At 44.6% G+C, this 13553-nt stretch overlaps 1 protein-coding gene across 6 annotated transcripts in view; it reads right to left on the reverse strand.

Annotated features, from left to right (window-relative positions):
- Positions 1-13553, reverse strand: part of LYZ (lysozyme) — a 46714-nt gene that overhangs the window by 7793 nt on the left and 25368 nt on the right. Inside the window, exons 1-4 of one of the 6 annotated variants that reach the window (XM_037886776.2) lie at positions 10364-10557; positions 9389-9553; positions 6769-6847; positions 537-1004 (exon numbers count right to left, since the gene is read on the reverse strand). In XM_037886776.2, the coding sequence (XP_037742704.1) occupies positions 938-1004; positions 6769-6847; positions 9389-9553; positions 10364-10499 (447 nt within the window). In that variant the 5' untranslated portion in view covers positions 10500-10557 and the 3' untranslated portion in view covers positions 537-937. Of the gene's footprint in view, positions 1-536; positions 1005-2841; positions 2921-5468; positions 5634-6412; positions 6675-6768; positions 6848-9388; positions 9554-10363; positions 10558-13553 lie in introns of those variants that run through there. The other 5 variants (XM_037886772.2, XM_037886762.2, XM_043548026.1 and 2 more) reach the window with 5 other exon arrangements.

The following is a 13553-nucleotide window of genomic DNA, read 5'->3' on the forward strand; positions in this document are numbered from 1 at the left end:
GGGGTTTGCCGGAGTGCTGGGAGTACCTCTCCTTTCCCTCTGACCTGACAGTGGATGATTCGTGCTTCAATACCTTATTGAACTGGGACCAGCGTGTGTGTTTGTCATGTCGACAATGTAAGAGGTCCAGTGTTCTTAACTATTAATTTCTTTGCTTTTAAGTGCTTGGGTTGTGTAAATGATGTGATGAGTGACATCAGTGTAGTTGCTACAACCTTAACATATTTTTTAAGCCCAAATTCATGTTTTTGGAACATAATTATATATAACAGATTACAATTCCACACCATGTTTTTACAAACATTTTACAAACAATGATAGTCAATATAAAACGTGTAGGTCTCCCTGATTATGTGCTTCTCCCACAATCTTTATCTCATAGTGCCAGGCCCTGTTCTTTAAAGGTATTTAGGCTCTTATCTTCCACTGAATGAACATCAATGGAAGTTAAGAGCCTAAATATGTTTGAAGACTTGGGCCCAAGTTCATAATCTCATATTCAGTTTCTTTTGTATATTAACCAAGAATCACAAAAATGATGCGCAAAGTAAGTAATTTTATTGAGTGTAATGAATGTGAGCTCGCAAGCAAGATGACATAATATTACTAATTAGCAGAACAAAGTAGTAGCAGGATCTCACAGGAAAAACAAATCTGGCTTATTCTGATGTGTATACATAATATAAAGGTAATAGGAGCTCTTTAAAACTGTGTAGAACACAAAATAAGTTACTGCAGCTGGTCACATGGAATGATCCACAGCAAGGAGTAAAATATTTGCATTTTACCAGTCAGTTGCCCTGCAAACCTTTCTCCTGAATTTTTTTTATTCTGAACATGATTAATTGTAAAAGGGAAGCAAGCAAAGAGAATATTTTGCTCTATGTGAAAAGCTCCTTATTTATAAGGGAACCAAGATGCGATAAACCCCATCACTTTATAGCCCACAGTCACGGATCCACGGGGAGACATCTCGTCCTTTGCAGTTCTTTTTCCATGCCACCCTGTTGAGTTAAAAATCACATTAGTTGATTACGGCCATCTCATCAATTAGTGCAAAGACATCCAAGAAAAAAACAACCAATTACATTTTTGTATGATTAACTTTTCTGCAGAGATCCTAGCTAATATAACAAATAATTTGCTACTGGTCCAATCCCAGCAGAGCACCTGCCTAGTCTGAATGGCCCAGTTGGATCCTGGAGCTATGCATGCCTGAATAAATCCTGAGTCTACCAACAGTTCCTAAAAGGTTGTCAAATGGTTGTCAAAAGGCCCACTTACCAGCTGCTATTCCTGCCACATAAATTTGGTGTGTTTGTGACGCTGCTCAGAGGCAACGACTCCATGGGAGCTCCAGGGCTGGAGCACCCTCGGAAAAAAATTAGTGTGTGCTTAGCACCCACTGACAGCCAAGCTCCCCACCCAGCGCCTCCCGTCCGCCAGCGGCCCCGATGGATCAGCTGTTCCGTGGCATGCAGGAGATGCTGGGAGGGAGGCGGAGGAGTGGGGACAGGGCATGCTCTGGGGGGAGGGCAGAAAGAGGCGGGAAGAGGATGGAGCAGGGGCAGGAAGAGGCAGGTGGGGTAGGCCTTGGAGAACGGGGTGGAATGGGGGTGGGGCCAAGGTGCACCAGGAGCAGAAAGAGGCTGGGTGGGGGTGGGGGCTACAAGGAAGGGGTGGAGCGAGGGTAGGGCCTGGGGCTAAGCAGGGTTTGAGCACCCCTGGGGAAAATTGGAAGATGGCCTGTGTGAATTGCTCTCTACTGGATGGAATCAAATTTGTTCAGTGTTGTGCCATAAGCACTATCCTGCTAAATAAAATTAATGAACATTTCCTTTTATCTCCAGCTGGAGGGCACTAAACTTCTGGAGAAAGGTGATTTAAGTTCCATCCCCACTGCCATATGAAGGATCAAGTGGCCCTGTTGTGCAGCATAAATGTAATCTTGAAGTCCTTGGTGGTTCTGGATTTTGAATTCCTGGGAACCACAGATGCTCACCAAATACATTTCTCTAAGTAGAAGAGTGTGTGTGCTTCTGATGTGGTGGACAAGCAGGGCGAACCTGGGCAGGAAGGGGTTAATTGTCTGTCCTGAAGACAGCAGCTGAAGCCGGTCCCATTTCACCTGCCAGAAGTAACAAGTCTAGAGGGAATTAAAATGGAGGAAAAAGGCTTCAGAGCCAGTCACCTAACAGAGGGATCTTGAGTCTGAGGCCGAGAGGACCTAAGGGGTGGGCTGAGCAATCCTGAGCTAGGAACTGTCAGGTCAGCCAAGTCTGTGGAGAAGGTTTAGACTGGACTTTGTGCTGTTTTATTGGTCATTAGAAAAGTCATACCCCAGAAGTAGGTGAGTTGTGAACCTAGAGAGGGCACTTGGACTGTTGTTTAGAGCAAATGGGATAGACTGCCATTCACAGTGCCAGTGCTCTATACTGGATGAAATCCAAACTGGTCAACTGTATGTCATAGACCCTACACCTTTAATAATGAATAGAGAGTTGTTTTCAGTCCAAGTGTAGGAGTTTTTCGAGGAGGAAGATCTGAGAGCTATCTCCACTGCTGCTGTAAAGGTCCAAGTGGCCTTCATGTGTATCAGAGCTACAGCTGAGACTCCTCAATGTCCATAAATATATTGTGCTGTGAATCCTTAGTATACAAGTTCTGAGTTCAAATCTGTTAATAATTAAGCATGCAAATATTAGCAACCTGCTTGTTGCTTCTATACAAGCTTGTTTATCTGAAAGAAGATTGTAGTCTCTCTCTTTTAACTAGCCTCCCCCCTAACTGTACACACAAATATGTCACTGTTATTAGTTCTTGTAATAGTTTTAAACGTACCATGCACCCATGCCATTAGGATCGCGAACAACTCTCTTTGCACAATTTACACTCGCTGTAATGTCTGCTGTCAGTAACTCTAAAAAAGAAATACAGTGGTAAGCGGAGGAAGAAAAAAACATTTTCCTCTTCATTTTTTTAAAATCAGTCATCTTAAAATGGATGCTGAAATAATATTTTATGTATTATTATTTATTAATCAAGTTGATTACAGTAGCATCTAAGGACCAACCAAGAACAGGACCCTGTGGTGATAGGCACTGTACAAACATAGAATAGTAGATGTCCGTGATCTGAAGATCTTAGAATCTAAATAGAAAGACAGACCCAGGGTAGGGAAAAGGGATATAACACACAAACAGAGTAAGCAATTTTCTGGTGTCAAGCATCATGTTAGTTCCACAATTTGATCTTAGCTTTAGAATGCTGTAAGTCTGTGGGCTAGTTATAGCATAACCAACTACTGTAAGTTGTCTTGCATCTTCCTCTGGCACATGTGATAACGGTCACTGCTATTATACACTCCTGGGGGAATTCTGTGTCACTGTGTGCATGCATGATTAATGTGCTATGCATATTTTTAGGGTTTTTTCCCCCAGAAAATAGCTTCTGCCAGAAAGGTGCTACAGTTCCACCTTTTACCCACCAGGGGGTGCTGTGGCGCTCCCGGCCAACTAGGGAAGAGAAAGAGCCTGCAATGCCTTCTTCACAGCGCCTGTCGGGCCAGGTCAGGAGACAGGGGACATGGGGAGACAGACATCGTGGGGCTGCTGCGGGATCACAGACAGGGGCTCATAAGGGCAAGTTGGAGAGGACAGGCTGGGGCAGGGCCTGAATGGGAGTGGAAGTGCTGGGCCACAGTGGGGAGGGAGTTGCAGGGCCACATGAAGATGGGGAGGGGGTTTAGGGCTGCATGAGGATGGGGGGAGGTGGCTGGCTGAGGGGGTTCAGGGACACATGGGTACAGGGGGAGGAGGTGCAGGGACACATTGGTATGGGGCCTGGCTAAGTGGGGGTTGAGGGACACATGTGGACAGGAGCATATGTGCCTGACTGAATGGGAGAGGCTAGGGGTCAGCCAGGGTCTGCATGGGGGAAGCTCCCTAACAATCTCTCCCCACCCCCCAAAAACACCTGTTCCATACTTTTCCCACCCCTACCCAACAACCTTCTAAGTTCACACCCAGGTTCCTTCCCAGCAATTACTTCCCTCTTCCTCAGATCCTCTGTTACCCCTGACTCCCCCAAGTCTTTGCACTGCTTCTGAGGGGTGCAGGAAATATGGTTCTGTACTATAGTTTAAATGAGTTATTACTCAGAGTCCTGTATTAATATGCCTAGTAAGGAATCTATTTGTCAGAAAACATTTCCTGAATCTTTTTTGTTGTCTGTATTGTTACAGACATACTTGCTGACAGGTATTTCAAAATAAATTACCAAAATGATTGAAACAGATGTGATTATATTGTGTTATTTTGACAAATAAAATATGAAGAATTTTGCAAAATTTAAAATATTGTGTACAGAATTTTTAATTTTTGGCATAGAATTCCCCCAGGAGTAAAGAGGCTATTGGAGACATTGTATTGAACTAGAAAGACCACTGGTTAGATCCAGTATGGCAATTGCTCTGTTTCTCTCTTTAAAGTTTCTATCTGTTTCTATTAGATTTTGCTGAATTCTATTTAATGATTTTATTTCAGAACAAATGTCTTCTAGTACTATAAAGGGATACCACACCATCTGCTTCAATATAACACACTTGTCTGAAAATTTTAAACCAACTATTACCACAAGTAGCACCTAAAAGCCACCAGAAATTGAAAGAAATGAGAGAAAAATATTGTTCGGTATTTTTTCCATCTTCTTTCCTTCGTGCCCTTGACAGCTTTTGGGTGTAATATGTCTTAGGTGAGACCATAAATTCTGTGCTAACCCTCTCCAAAAGGTTTGGTTTTACTCTTTCTGAATAGCTATTTTGCTGGTTTTGTGTATAGTCAGACAGACAGTTTTCTATGTTGTTTGTGTGGGTCTCTCACACAGCAACAGAAGAGACAAGTCCAAAAAAAAAGAGGGATTGTAAAAATACAAAAACTGTCAGGGGACGGGAAGGTATATTGTAGTACTTGAAACTATTTTTAATTCTTTCTTAAAATGGACTAGATTTCAAGTTGATTGTGTCTCTTTAAATTAGAAACTTTAAAATGTTTTTTTTTATAATGAAGCAAGGTCAGGAACCGGCTTTTGTGCTGGCCTTCTGCACAGCGGTGAACTTCATCCTCTGAGAACAAAGTTACATGTACTCAAATCAACATAACTGGTAAGTAGTAAATACTTCTCAAAAAGGGAATTGTTTTTACTAAAGAAACATAAAACAGAAAGTCAGAAAAGAAGGAACACAATTCCTTTTTAAAAAATCCTTTGGGAATCCCCCTTTTATAGCACACATGCATCCCCACACATTGCAACCTCGCCCTTCTGTCTGTAGAATAAGGGGTTGTTTTTTTAATGTAGGGCTACTAGGAGCAAAACATGGCCTCAGTTATAACTTTGCAATGCTATAGGCTCACACAAACAGGCAGAATTTGCCCTTCATAGTGTTACCTGTAGGAACATATTGCACCTACCACGACACTGGATTCCACAGCCGTTCTTGGTTCTCGGAGTCTTGCCATCATTGCACCACCAGCGGCTGTTGATTTGTAAAATCCCATAGTCAGTGCTTTGGTCACCGGGGTTATAGTTCGTGGCTCCTGTGTTAAAGTTGCTCTCGTATTTTGCTGTGCACACCCCTGTGGAGGTTCCATTTAAAAAAAATAACCACACACAGACTGATGTATTTTCTCTGGTGATAAAAACTCCTCATAGCTTGATACTTTACAGAAATATGAATCTAAATGCCCCTATATCACTGGTTTGTAGATGATGTAAATGATTATTTAATACAAAGTACACACAGGCAGTTTTGCTTCCCGTTAATCTGATCAGATTCACAATCCTTATTTAATATGAAGAGTAAGAAAAAAACATTCTACATGTAAAACTTTTGATTGTCATATGAACACCACATGGGGCCAATATCTTTGAAGGAAACACCAGTGAGTGTTTTGGGGTGTAGAGTTGCCAACTTTCTAATTGCTGAAAATCAAACTCCTGAGGCCCTGCCCCCACTCGCTCTTCTCTCGCCCTCCCCCTATTGCTCACTGTTCTCCCCACTCCCTGTTGCTGGATTGTCTCATCCTCCCTCCCTCACCAGCTGGGCTCTCTCTGCTCCGGGGCTGGGACAGGAGCTGCAGTCGGACTCAGAGCCTACCACACGGTTGTCTGCAGATAGAAGGCGACCCTAGTTGAGCAGGGGCTGTCAAAGGTTGATGACCCTGTACCTCCCCTCCCACTCCCACCCTCTCTGGTAAACGGACTTTTGGTCTCCAGTCAGTACATCTGACTGGACACTGCCGGGTCACCTTTTTGACTGGACTTTCCAAAGGAAAACGGGCACCTGTCAACTTATCCCCTTTCCCTCCCCGCTCCCTGAATCACATAGACATCTCCTCCAAGGCGGCAGACTTACAATGTCCCAAGCTGTAGCCCCGGTATCCATCCAGCCCAAGCCTTTTCATTGCTCTTGCCAGCTCACACCTTTCATAGGTCTTCCCACGAGCAGCCAGGGGCAGGAGGAGAAGCCCCAGGATTAGCAAAGCCTTCATGCTGGTGGTGTAGCAAGCCCAGGCTCCTATCACTGAGACTAGAGACGATGTGTGCCTGCTAATAGTGGGGAGGAACAACCGGGAACAGCTCAAGTCACGCTCCTCCCGGAAAGCAGTGGCCCTTCCCTTAGCTCTCAGCTGTCCCTCCTGCCACACTGGGCAGCTAAAACAGCAGCCCCTCCCTGCAGCTCCCAGCTTTGAATGATAGTTTTAAACGTACCATGCACCCATGCCATTAGGATCGCGACCAATTCTCTTTGCACAATTTACACTCGCTGTAATGTCTGCTGTCAGTAACTCTAAAAAAGAAATACAGTGGTAAGCGGAGGAAGAAAAAAACATTTTCCTCTTCATTTTTTTAAAATCAGTCATCTTAAAATGGATGCTGAAATAATATTTTATGTATTATTATTTATTTATCAAGTTGATTACAGTAGCATCTAAGGACCAACCAAGAACAGGACCCTGTGGTGATAGGCACTGTACAAACATAGAATAGTAGATGTCCGTGTTCTGAAGATCTTAGAATCTAAATAGAAAGACAGACCCAGGGTAGGGAAAAGGGATATAACACACAAACAGAGTAAGCAATTTTCTGGTGTCAAGCATCATGTTAGTTCCACAATTTGATCTTAGCTTTAGAATGCTGTAAGTCTGTGGGCTAGTTATAGGATAACCAACTACTGTAAGTTGTCTTGCATCTTCCTCTGGCACATGTGATAATGGTCACTGCTATTATACACTCCTGGGGGAATTCTGTGTCACTGTGTGCATGCATAATTAATGTGCTATGCATATTTTTAGGGTTTTTCCCCCCAGAAAATAGCTTCTGCCAGAAAGGTGCTACAGTTCCACCTTTTACCCACCAGACGGTGCTGCGGCGCTCCCGGCCAACTAGGGAAGAGAAAGAGCCTGCAATGCCTTCTTCACAGCGCCTGTCGGGCCAGGTCAGGAGACAGGGGACATAGGGAGACAGACATCGTGGGGCTGCTGCGGGATCACAGACGGGGGCTCATAAGGACTAGTTGGAGAGGACAGGCTGGGGCAGGGCCTGAATGGGAGTGGAAGTGCTGGGCCACAGTGGGGAGGGAGTTGCAGGGCCACATGAAGATGGGGAGGGGGTTTAGGGCTGCATGAGGATGGGGGGAGGTGGCTGGCTGAGGGGGTGCAGGGACACATGGGTACAGGGAGAGGAGGTGCAGGGACACATTGGTATGGGGCCTGGCTAAGTGGGGGTGGAGGGCCACATGTGGACAGGGGCATATGTGCCTGACTGAATGGGAGAGGCTAGGGGTCAGCCAGGGTCTGCATGGGGGAAGCTCCCTAACAATCTCTCCCCACCCCCCAAAAACACCTGTTCCATACTTTTCCCACCCATACCCAACAACCTTCTAAGTTCACACCCAGGCTCCTTCCCAGCAATTACTTCCCTCTCCCTCAGATCCTCTGTTACCCCTGACTCCCCCAAGTCTTTGCACTGCTTCTGAGGGGTGCAGGAAATATGGTTCTGTACTATAGTTTAAATGAGTTATTACTCAGAGTCCTGTATTAATATGCCTAGTAAGGAATCTATTTGTCAGAAAACATTTCCTGAATCTTTTTTGTTGTCTGTATTGTTACAGACATACTTGCTGACAGGTATTTCAAAATAAATTACCAAAATGATTGAAACAGATGTGATTTTATTGTGTTATTTTGACAAATAAAATATGAAGAATTTTGCAAAATTTTAAAATATTGTGTACAGAATTTTTAATTTTTGGCATAGAATTCCCCCAGGAGTAAAGAGGCTATTGGAGACATTGTATTGAACTAGAAAGACCACTGGTTAGATCCAGTATGGCAATTGCTCTGTTTCTCTCTTTAAAGTTTCTATCTGTTTCTATTAGACTTTGCTGAATTCTGTTTAAAGATTTTATTTCAGAACAAATGTCTTCTAGTACTATAAAGGGATACCACACCATCTGCTTCAATATAACACACTTGTCTGAAAATTTTAAACCAACTATTACCACAAGTAGCACCTAAAAGCCACCAGAAATTGAAAGAAATGAGAGAAAAATATTGTTTGATATTTTTTCCATCTTCTTTCCTTGGTGCCCTTGACAGCTTTTGGGTGTAATATGTCTAAGGTGAGACCATAAATTCTGTGCTAACCCTCTCCAAAAGGGTTGGTTTTACTCTTTCTGAATAGCTATTTTGCTGGTTTTGTGTATAGTCGGACAGACAGTTTTCTATGTTGTTTGTGTGGGTCTCTCACACAGCAACAGAAGAGACAAGTCCAAAAAAAAAGAGGGATTGTAAAAATACAAAAACTGTCAGGGGACGGGAAGGTATATTGTAGTACTTGAAACTATTTTTAATTCTTTCTTAAAATGGACTAGATTTCAAGTTGATTGTGTCTCTTTAAATTAGAAATGTTTTTTTTTATAATGAAGCAAGGTCAGGAACCGGCATTTGTGCTGGCCTTCTGCACAGCGGTGAACTTCATCCTCTGAGAACAAAGTTACATGTACTCAAATCAACATAACTGGTAAGTAGTAAATGCTTCTCGAAAAGGGAATTGTTTTTACTAAAGAAACATAAAACAGAAAGTCAGAAAAGAAGGAACACAATTCCTTTTTAAAAAATCCTTTGGAAATCCCCCTTTTATAGCACACATGCATCCCCACACATTGCAACCTCGCCCTTCTGTCTGTAGAATAAGGGGTTGTTTTTTTAATGTAGGGCTACTAGGAGCAAAACATGGCCGCAGTTATAACTTTGCAATGCTATAGGCTCACACAAACAGGCAGAATTTGCCCTTCATAGTGTTACCTGTAGGAACATATTGCACCTACCACGACACTGGATTCCACAGCCGTTCTTGGTTCTTGGAGTCTTGCCATCATTGCACCACAAGCGGCTGTTGATTTGTAAAATCCCATAGTCAGTGCTTTGGTCACCGGGGTTATAGTTTGTGGCTCCTGTGTTAAAGTTGCTCTCGTATCTTGCTGTGCACACCCCTGTGGAGGTTCCATTTAAAAAAAATAACCACACACAGACTGATGTATTTTCTCTGGTGATAAAAACTCCTCATAGCTTGATACTTTACAGAAATATGAATCTAAATGCCCCTATATCACTGGTTTGTAGATGATGTAAATGATTATTTAATACAAAGTACACACAGGCAGTTTTGCTTCCCGTTAATCTGATCAGATTCACAATCCTTATTTAATATGAAGAGTAAGAAAAAAACATTCTACATGTAAAACTTTTGATTGTCATATGAACACCACATGGGGCCAATATCTTTGAAGGAAACACCAGTGAGTGTTTTGGGGTGTAGAGTTGCCAACTTTCTAATTGCTGAAAATCAAACTCCTGAGGCCCTGCCACAGCTCCACCTCTTCCCCCAAAGCCCTGCCCCCACTCACTCTTCTCTCGCCCTCCCCCTATTGCTCACTGCTCTCCCCGCTCCCTGTTGCTGGATTGTCTCATCCTCCCTCCCTCACCAGCTGGGCTCTCTCTGCTGCGGGGCTGGGACAGGAGCTGCAGTCGGACTCAGAGCCTACCGCACGGTTGTCTGCAGATAGAAGGCGACCCTAGTTGAGCAGGGGCTGTCAAAGGTTGATGACCCAGTACCTCCCCTCCCACTCCCACCCTCTCTGGTAAACGGACTTTTGGTCTCCAGTCAGTACATCTGACTGGACATTGCCGGGTCACCTTTTTGACTGGACTTTCCAAAGGAAAACGGGCACCTGTCAACTTATCCCCTTTCCCTCCCCGCCCCCTGAATCACATAGACATCTCCTCCCAGGCAGCAGACTTACAATGTCCCAAGCTGTAGCCCCGGTATCCATCCAGCCCAAACCTTTTCATTGCTCTTGCCAGCTCACACCTTTCATAGGTCTTCCCACGAGCAGCCAGGGGCAGGAGGAGAAGCCCCAGGATTAGCAAAGCCTTCATGCTGGTGGTGTAGCAAGCCCAGGCTCCTATCACTGAGACTACAGAAGATGTGTGCTCGCTAATAGTGGGGAGGAACAACCGGGAACAGCTCAAGTCATGCCCCTCCTGGAAAGCAGTGGCCCTGTTGGATCATATTAAAGAAGTTCTGTATTAAAATCACAAATGAGTTTGATTCCCCATAGTTTAAATTCCAGGATATTACTAATTAAGAGGTCTCTTGGTTTTTGGTACTGTTTCTCTCCCTCTATGTGTGAAACTTGCAAGCTGCTAATTGTGTTAGTACATTCTAAGACAGAGTCTGTTCTCAAAGCAATTCACAGAGAGAGAGACTCAAAGCAATACTCTAACAACAGAAACAGCACCCAGAGACTCCCTGCCCTTTTGTTGTATTAACAATTGTGATTAAAATAGAGATAGAGGATGTATGTGGATGGATGCTTGGTGTGGATAATAACTGAATGATCAGGGAGGTGCCAGCCTAAGAATCCAGGGTCCATCGGCTGAAGAAGGCGTCAAGTGGAAATAACCAGAGGACCCCCGGAGGGCAGACTGGAATCCACCCAACAGCCTCAAGAATGGGAGAACCAAAGAACAAGATAACATCTTGGAGCCGTCAGGAATGTGCTATCTGCTGATTGATTCAGCAACAGCATGATGCAGCAATTCCCATAGACTGGCATAGGAAGAAATTCCTTTAAAAATAGACTCTAAAAAGTGAGAACTTTGGGGTCTGATTCTGCAAACCAACTTCCAGGAGCATCAGATGAGCATCTGACAAGGCCCTGCTCCCTCTTCATGTCCAGGCCACCTGGCCAGTGGCTTGGCATGAGCAACTCTAAGTCTGGTAACTATGATAACAACCTTGCAGAACCTGTGTGTGTGTGTGTGTATGAATGAATGTGTGAATAAATATGAGATTGAATGGAATGTTATAGCTATAACTAACTGCTTACTATGATTCTTTCTGTATTCACAATAAATGTGGTATTTTGTCTTTTTCCCTTTAATAAGATCCTGCTGGTTTTTATTTTATTGGTATAACAGCCCTTCCCTTCACTCTCAGCTGTCCCTCCTGCCACACTGGGCAGCTAAAGCAGCAGCCCCTCCCTGCAGCTCCCAGCTTTGAATGATAAACTGCAAATACTTTGGTAGGTGGGTTAAAAGGTTGTCTACTTCACTGTGGCATCTGTAAGTTCTGCTATGTCTTGGAAATGCAGTGTGCCTAGTGGACTGGGCACTGGACTGGGATCCAACAGACCTACATTGTAGTGCAAGCTTTGCCTCTGGTCTGCCAGGTGAACTTGAACCAGTTACTTTACCTCTGCCTCAGTTTCCCCATATGCAGAAAGGGGATAATGATACCTCTCTTGTGGTCTATATGCTCTGTCTATGTATTGCTAGGTATTCTTATGCTGAGCAAGTGCTATTTTAAACTTACACTAATAAGCCTCAGTAATGACTGGCTTTCTACACCCTAAGAGAACAGTTTATACTATATCTTTTTCTCCAGTGGTGGGAGAACACCTTTATTACAGGGATGTGTGCTAAATTAGGGCCCTGGCGCTGTCTACCAACTACTGATACCAACAGGGCCTGCTCAGCAGACTTAAATTCGCAATAGCACTTTGCAGACATTGACTTTGATGTGTAAATTTAAAAAAATTAATGTGAATGTGAATTTTGTCTTTGTAAAAACTACAAGGTCAGATGCTAAGATTTCTGTTTCTGTAACACTGCAGAATGACAATAGTGACTCTGTAGTTAATGTTGTGACTGAGTTTCCATTACAAGCCTGATTTGGGCTACTCCATCTAAAATGCCCAACCAGAGGAATGTCAGCTTCGAAACCGGTAGGAGAGGCCTGAGGGAGAGGGAAGACTTTACTAAAAAGCTGAAATGAATTGGACACCCTAAGTGCAGAAGTTCAGAAACAAACATTCTTCTTTGGGGGTGGGGGTGGTTGGGGAGGGAGGAGGGGTTAGTGTATATATATTTGTCCCTCTGTAGTAAAATAACGTGAGGAGAGATCACATTAAGGTTACTGAGTACATCTGTGTGCTAGCCTGTTGGCCCAGAGTTGAATCTAGTTTGTGCTCCTTAATGATGACTTTCCAAACTTTCCAGTGTGTGAGTTTCCCTGAATTTCCCGGGTTTATCCAGGCCCGCCGATGGGGGAGTGAGGGAGTAATGGGTCAATTGCCCAGGGGCCCAGGCGGTTTAAAAGGGCCCGCGGGGGCCCCGGCCGCTGCCACCGGCAGCGCAGCAGAGGTAAGGCAGGCTTCCTGCCCGCCCTCACTCCACACTGTTCCCGGAAGTGGCTAGAACGGCTCTACGGCCCTGGAGGGGACATGGGGTCTCCGCACGCTGCCCCCCGCCCCCAGCGCTGGGGTGGTGTCTGCGGGAAGTGGCACACGGAGACCCCCTAGACCCCCCCGGCTAGGAGCCACTGCCAGGGTGTGCCGGTCACTTTCAGGAGCCACCGGAGGTAAGCGCCAACCCGCTCCTGCACCCCAACCCCCTTCCCCATCCTAAAGCCTGCACTGTGCACCCCAGCTCCTGCCCAGAGCCTGACCCCACACCCTCTCCCTCACCCAAACTCCCTCCCAGAGCCCACACCCTATTCTTTATTATTATGAAAGCAAGGATGGCCCAGTGGTTAGGGCAGTGGCTTGGGGACACAGTTCCCTCTTCTGCCACAGATTTCCTCTATTGTTTGGTCTCTGTGTGCCTTCGCTCCCTACATTATGGAGGTGGCATGCAGTGCCCACATACTTTGATGGTGGGAGCCATTTAAATGCCGTAGATGGACTCTATGTGCTATGGGCCTCTGTTTTTCCATAACAAATACAGCTAAAATGCTCCATTCTTGGGCCCCAGGCCTAGATTGTTACCTTACTGCACATGCAATTTATATATGTTAAGGAAAAACCCCCCGCACCAGAACAGTACTGTATTGATTTTTATCTTAATTAGGAGAATTGTGCAAATACAGGCAGAGAAGAGAACAGCACTATGAAGAAAGCCCTTTTGGGAAATACCGAATTAATATTTTTA

Source organism: Chelonia mydas, chromosome 1 (assembly GCF_015237465.2).
Source record: "Chelonia mydas isolate rCheMyd1 chromosome 1, rCheMyd1.pri.v2, whole genome shotgun sequence".
Lineage (NCBI taxonomy): Eukaryota > Metazoa > Chordata > Testudines > Cheloniidae > Chelonia > Chelonia mydas.